The 7,483-nt window shown below is 40.9% G+C and overlaps 1 protein-coding gene across 1 annotated transcript; it reads right to left on the bottom strand.

Annotated features, from left to right (window-relative positions):
- Positions 1–205: 205 nt before the first annotated feature.
- Positions 206–6,171, bottom strand: LOC131478734 (histone-lysine N-methyltransferase PRDM7-like; the record flags this gene model as incomplete). Its single annotated transcript, XM_058659307.1, has 4 exons — positions 6,052–6,171; positions 4,098–4,301; positions 3,327–3,394; positions 206–353 (listed from the first exon to the last, which is right to left on the bottom strand). Coding segments are annotated over exons 1-4 (540 nt in total), but the record flags the coding sequence as incomplete, so codon positions are not given.
- Positions 6,172–7,483: the final 1,312 nt, after the last annotated feature.

Here is a 7,483-nt window from a genome sequence, read left to right on the forward strand (position 1 = left end):
TAAGTCTTTGTTTTTGCTAAATGGAAATCACATTTGAATTGAACTTTGGCAGCCCTTACAATGCATTTGACTCTTTAGAGTTGAATCACAAATATTCCCAAGAGGACTCCTTTGCTTATTTCAACACAACAGTGCTACTTACCTCTCACTGTTGTGAGCTCTTTCTTTTTCTTCCTTTCTTTTTCTTCTCGTTGCTTCCCTTGATACCCAGCTTCTGGCCATACTCATCCCCATACCATATTAGCAGCTCACAGCCTGGTGTGATGACCTGGCAGGTGCGGTAAAATATCTGCCTGTGGTACTGGAAGGCCACCAAATTCTGCTCCTCATCATTGCGGGCACAGTTCACATACCTGGGGTGGAGATAAATGCTGAGTTTGCATGCTCTGTCACGTTCAAATCTCATGTGCTCTGTAATAGCCTCCACCCTGCTTGAATATCAATTCTGCAAGAGCTCTCCCAGAAAACATATACCTCTCTCATGAGATCACTGAATTCCCAGGTACAAGTTGTAGATACAGTGTTCATTGTGATAAGCATGCTTTCTTCCTTCCTTCCTCACTAGTCATCCTCAAAACCCAAGCCCACCTTACTCCCACCTTGACTGCCATGAAGCACACAGAGTTTCCCTAAACTCCAAATTTCATTCAGTTTTCTGCTACAGAATTGGATGAGTAGACACACTTCTTGCATCTAGCTTTCCACACATGCTCCACACCTCAGCTTTCCCAAAGGCAATCCTTTGGAGTCCTTTCTCTTGGACCTTTCTCCTGGATTTTGGGAGTCCAAGATCCAGATCCAGAAATGTAGAGGAGTCTTCATTGTTTCTTATCCTCTCGCTGAACTACTCACAGAAACCCTTGTCCAGATGCAGCTTTCTTCTCTCATCCACATCCCAGCTTTGGTTTTGTTTTGCTTAATTGATAAAGTTTAGTATTTTATTTTTATTTTTATTTGAGAAGCAGAGAAGCATAGAGCACAAGGAGCAAAAGACAGAGATGCCAGGAGAACAGGGGGAATGGGGACACAGAAAGGACACAATGGCAGGCAGAAGCTTCAACCAGGTCTTCCACGTGGGCACAGAGGTCAAAGATTGAGGACATTCTCCAAAACTTCCCTGGATGCATGGGGAAGCCACTGGTTTGGCAGTAGAGCAACCAGTACTTGGGATGCAGGCTTCACAGTCACTGCCTTAGCCCACTGCATGACAATGCCTGTTCCCAGAACCTGGCTGTTTCCTCTTTTTTTTTCTGTCTTTCATTGTCTCATCGATTGAAGGTCTTATGTCTGAAGTTGTTCTGACAGTGTATAATTGTCAAAAGACTAAGAAACATTACTGCCAGGCACCAATTACATGGAATCTCCATGTATTTAGGAAATTTTTGACACTGGAAGGGCTTAATCAAAGCTAATTAGAGAAAGAGTAAGTCTAATGGCCCCAGTGGATCTAGATTCCTCAAGGCCCATCTTTGTGTTCTGTTTATTAGGCATAGTGATTTATGTTATGGTAAGAAAGCAAGAATTAACAGCATCAAAGATGAAAAAGGCAACATAACAACAGACACCGCAGCCATTAAGGACATAATTAGAAATTACTACAAAGCACTGTACTCCAACAAATCAGAAGACCAACAAGAAATGGAAAAGTTCTTAGGCTCACACCACATGCCAAAACTTAGTCCAGAGGCAACAAACGAACTGAACAAACCCATAACTGAAGCAGAGATTGAATCAGTGATTAAAGATCTCCCATCAAAGAAAAGCCAGGCCCTGAAGAAAACGCTACAGAATTCTACAAAACATTCCGAACACAACTAACCCCAATCCTCTACAAACTCTTCAAAACAATAGAAAAGGAAGCAACCCTGACAAATTCGTTCTATGAAGTCAACATTACCTTAATCCGAAAACCAGACAGAAAACCAACAGAGAAAGAAAACTACAGACCTATCTCTTTGATGAATATTGTTGCTAAGATTCTCAACAAAATCCTAGAAAATAGAATTCAAAAACACATCGGACAGATCATTCATTCAGATTAGGTAGGATTCATCCCTGGAATGCAGGAATGGTTCAACATCCGGAAATCTATATATGTGATACACCACATCCAAAAACTGAAAAACAAAAATCACATGATCGTATCAATAGACGCAGAAAAAGCTTTCGACATAATCCAACACCACTTCCTGCTAAAAACCCTAACCAAGGTAGGCATTGATGGAATAAACCACAACATAATCAAAGCAATATCTGAAAAACACAACGCCAGCATCATACTGAACGGAGAAATACTGAAACCCTTCCCACTGAGATCTGGAACAAGACAGGGATGTCCACTTCCTCCAATACTATTCAACATAGTCCTAGAGGTACTCGCTGAGGTCATAAGACAAGAAAAAGCAATCAGAGGAATCCAAATGGGAAACAAGTCAAGCTCTCACTGTACACTCTCATCATACACTAAGATCAAATCTAAATGGATAACAGATCTAAACCTACATCAAGAAACCTTCAAACCTTTGGAAGAAAAGGTTGGAAATACACAGCAAGATCTGGGGTTAGGTCCATACTTCCTAAAAAGGACACCAAAGGCAATAGCAATCAAGACCAGAATAAACAAAAGGGATTTCATCAAACTAAGAAGCTTCTGTACAGCAGGGAAATAATCAACAAAGTAACAAAGTAACCCACAGAATGGGATAAGATATTTACGCACTACATAGGTGATAGAATATACAAAGAGCTACAAAACAACCAAAATGTTAAAACAAACAAGCCACTCAAGAAATGGGCATGGGAAATGGGCAGACACTTCACAAAAGAACAAACCCAACTGGCAAATAAACATACGAAAAAATGTTTAAGTTCCCTGGCTTTTAATTGATTGGGATGATACTCTGCTGGCTCTGCCTGCCGTCCAGAGAGGATATGCATAAGAAGCCGTTGAACTTGGCTGGACAAAAAGATGCGGGTTTCTATGTTTGGTATATGCTTACAATGGAGGAATCTCAACTGAACTTGAACTGTGGTTATGCAAAATGTGGAGGAATCCACTATGGTGGAAGGGTTTGGGGAGGAGTAGGGAGAATCCAAGTACCTATGAAACTGTGTTACATAACGCAATGTAATTAATGAATAAAAAAAAGAAATAGTATTTATATAGAATATGCTTTTAGAAACAGGTCATGACATTCACAGGTCATTAGAATAAACATGAAAGAGGACATATGATGCATAATTCATGGAGGAAAGTAAAGGAGAAAGGAAAGTGATCTTGTCTTGGAGAGAAATATCTTGTAGTTGTAACATGCCATGGCTCTTACCTCATCCCATTGGCCAAAGAAGTATCCTTTCCATCCACGTACTCATAGCTATTCCTGCCCTTGGCTATCTGAGTTTCAAAAAAATAGGTTAATACGTTTCTGAAATGGGTGTAGTTCAGCAGAATTATTAACAACTCTATCCTCATGTTCTGTGACATTACATGACTCCAACACATGTTGAGATTTTACATAATGTTGGTACACATTTATTCTGGTTTATTTCCCTACAGTAGAAGCCCATAGAGGAGAATGCCACTGCTTTATTTTTAACAGCCCAGTGATTTTCTCTAGGCTAATATTTATTTATTTTTTGGAATTATTTATTTTTATTACAAAGTCAGATGTACAGAGAAGAGGAGACAGAGAGAGAGATTGGAAGGTCTACCGTCTGATGAGCCACTCCCCCAACTAACCACAGCAGCCGGTACTGTGCCGATCCAAAGCTGGGAACCAGGAAACTCTTTGGGGTCTCCCATGCAGATGCAGGGTGCCAAGGCGTGGGCTGTCCTCAACTGCTATCCTAGGCCACAAGCAGGGAGCTGGATGGCAAGTGGAACTGCTGGTATTAGAAAGAGTGCCCAGTTTTGATCCCAGCAGGTTCAAAGTGAGGACTTTAGCCACAAGGCCACGACACCGAGCCCTATGCTAATCTTTACAGCCTGGCTGATCATGTTGGCTCAACTCATGCCATAATGTGTAGAAGGACACATAAACCAGTCTCATGCTAGGCAGGTGAAAAGCCATCAGACTGGAAAGGGATGTGCTTCTTACCTGCCAGCTGTACCCACTGTCAGCTTCCTCTTCCACTTCTGTGATCTTGCCCTCAAAAGGACCAAAGTGCAACCCCAAAGGCAGATCAGATGCTTCACTAAATAATTCAAGCCCAGCTTCCGGAATGCTCGATGGGCCAACTCGAAGTCCAGTGGGCACACTGAGGAGAGCACCACTAGGATGTCCCTTTTCCACTGGATTGTCCTTTAGAAACACGGAGCGGGGAGTCCATGAGCAGCACAGCTCTTCAGGAAGCAGATCTGACACTTCTCACAATCTGGAGATGAGAGTGGAAGGGATGAGGAACATATACCAAACGTTGCTGGCTATAGAGAGCATCAGAAGCAGCCAAGTGCTCACATCACTCAGTCTCAGTCTTGCACCCCAAGTTACCAGAAGACAGAATGATGTAAGACCAAATTACAAGTGGAATTTCAATTCAGACTATGGGATTTTTTCTTTGTGGATGTGCCAAAGGGTCACTTACACAGGTAGTCATCATCCTCAGTCTCACTGAACTCTTTGTATGTCTGACCCTTTCTTCCTTTCAAGTTGTACATCTGAAATTCTTCATTCCCATCTTTCTTCTGAGTTCTGAGATGGAGAGACTAAGTCAGTGAAGTTATCAGTTCTTTTGGGTTTAATGTTTCAAATAAAATAAAGGGCTTTCAAGACATGGAAAAACTGCATGGACATTTGTTTTTCATTACAATCTCTGGTTTTAATTCATTTCCCCTGAAGTTTTAATATCTGCTTATTTAAACAGCAAAGAAAGACACATCTAGAGATTGACACAGCAGTTGAGAGAATCAGAGCATACAGAAGGCAGAGAGAGGTGGGTAGGTTCACTTTTTGAGTAACCTGGATAGCACCCAAATCAGTCTCAGATCAGAAAGCTTTATTCAGTTTTCCCAGGGGGTTGTAAGACCTCAATCACTTATCTCCTCACCAAGTGTTACTAAGTTGTATATCAACAATTTGCTAGAGTCAGAGATAGGGTCAGTTCTGGAACCCAGGCACTCTGCCACGGGAAACAGGCATATTAACTAGTATCTTCACTCCTAGAACAACTGACTTCCTCTCCATGAAGTGTCTGCATATAGGCTAAGTAACCTGATCCCACCTTTTTGTTTTAGATCATCCCCAAAGAGCTTAAAATGTAATCATGTTTCTAGAGGCTCTATTTATTTTGTGTTGAGTGTGACCCAAGCATGCAATTGCATCCCTCACAGCTTGACCATCCTCATCAAGTTTCACCTTCGTTAGGCTTCCTAGTAGGCCTAGAGAGACAACTCCTGAAATTATTTTCTTACCAAGTTTTGTGTAGAGTGCTTTCCTGAGCTGTTTGATTCCTTAGGATGGAACACTGTTTTCCGGCCCTTCTTTGAGCCAGTTGTGTTTAGTAAATTTGCTGTTCCTGATGATTCCTTCGTACTGATTTCATTATGTAAAGGTCCGCTGGACTTTCCCTTTAATGAGAAAGTAACATTTTTTTAAACTCATTGTTCAGTGCATTTGTCCTTTGGGATTGCAAAGTGTTTTCAGGTACATAGCATTCTTTAAAGTATCAGCAAACATGGGAACATATGAAGTGATTGAATACTGAAGGGAAAAGCAGTGTCTGTGTTTCTAGTGTATTTGGGGATAGATCACATCATTTGAGGCTGTTTCTCTCTAGATGGTTTTCAATTTCCTCTGCACAAATGAAAGTGGAAAAGGGGAGAAGATTTAGAAAGATAATCTGGAGGACAATATTTGTGAAAGCAGGCTGGTAGGGCTTCTTTAGGAAAGTATGTCTTATCAACCTGTGGACCGTGAAGGGAAAATATAGGAAAGCACAGACAGGATGAAATACAACTGGAGAATTTGGTGGCATACATGAGGTTAGAAAGAGGTGAAATCAGATGATTGTTCAAAAAGTAAGATGGTGATAAAAGCTGAAAATGACAATAACCTGAGCATAATTGATTTGAGGATTGGATAAGCTGGTGCCTATATCAATTGGTTTGAGCCCAGGTGTACTGTTAGATACGTCTCCACAGCTACTCTTGTTGACCTGTAAATTGGCATACATGTAGCTAAAGTTCATTTTGAGATATTACATACTCATTAATTTGATTTAGTAATATCTATAGTGCTACGACCAGTTTACCATGATTTTATAGCTGAAATCCAAGTCATACATACATATATCATGCATATGATACATATAGCAGATATGTATAAGATATATACATCTTAACAATTCCTTGGACTTGCTTTTCTGTTTTATCAGAAAATGTTGAATGAATTTTCCAGAAAATTTGGGGAAGTTCTTCATGACCCAAACTCTGCCAAAATTTTGGAGAAATATTTGTAATCAACTGGACACTCAAAAGTCATGTTGTATTGTCTAAGCAACAGGAAACAAAAATAATGGCAAACATTGGAAGGACTGCGTACTTAGTACCCAGAGAAAGAGGATGTTGTTTTGTCCTACAAGAATGAGGACATGAGTTCAAGATACAATTCTGTTTAACGTATGAGTGAACACAGAGGGAAGTTTAAGTTACTGCCTGTTTGATACATTCTCAGCATTAAAGCCTGGAGTCTTCAGGCTTGGAGGTTCTCTCTCTCTCTCTCCAGTAAGATTTCATGTTAATTCGTAAGGAACATTTCCAGAGGGAAAGAGAGACAACTATTATCAGTCCACTGGATCATTCCCAAGTGATGGCTACAGCCAGAGCCAGGCTGATCTGAAGCCCAGAACCAGGAGCCTCCTCCAGGTCTCCCACGTGGTGCCATGGTCCTAAGGCTTTGGGCCATCCTCCACTGCTTTCCCAGGCCATCAGCAGGGAACTGGATGGGAAGTGGAACAGCTGCGAAATGAACTGGCTTCCACATGGGACCTCGGAGTGTGCAAGGTGAGGATTTAGCCACTAGGCCCTTGCAGACTTTCTCTGCTCTAAATAAAGTCCCTATGAAGGTGTGGACACCCACTCTTATCTCAAACACTTAACAGTACAATACCTCACATTCCTCAACATTTAAAGGAGTGTATTTCAGTAACTGATTCATAGGGTTGTTGGAAGGTTTAACTGTGTGTGTTGATGATAAACCTTACAAAGTCTGAAAAACTGTGAAAACAACACAAGAAGTAGCGATTATTTGGCTTGTCTTGTTTAAGGTTCCTGATCATGTTAGCTATTATGAAAGACCATGACAGGAAGAAGACAGTTAATAGTATACGGTGTCCTTTCTTGTCTTACCTGTGAGGGACTTAAGAGGATCATTATTTAATGATTTATTATTATTTTCTTTTAGTGAAAGTGTTTTAAGTGCTACTCACTTTCTGCTGTCTCGTATGTTTCTTTTTGCAGGTCATGCGATGAGGTTTGACTAGAAGG

This window comes from Ochotona princeps, chromosome Y, assembly GCF_030435755.1.
Source record: "Ochotona princeps isolate mOchPri1 chromosome Y, mOchPri1.hap1, whole genome shotgun sequence".
NCBI classification, from domain to species: Eukaryota; Metazoa; Chordata; class Mammalia; order Lagomorpha; family Ochotonidae; genus Ochotona; species Ochotona princeps.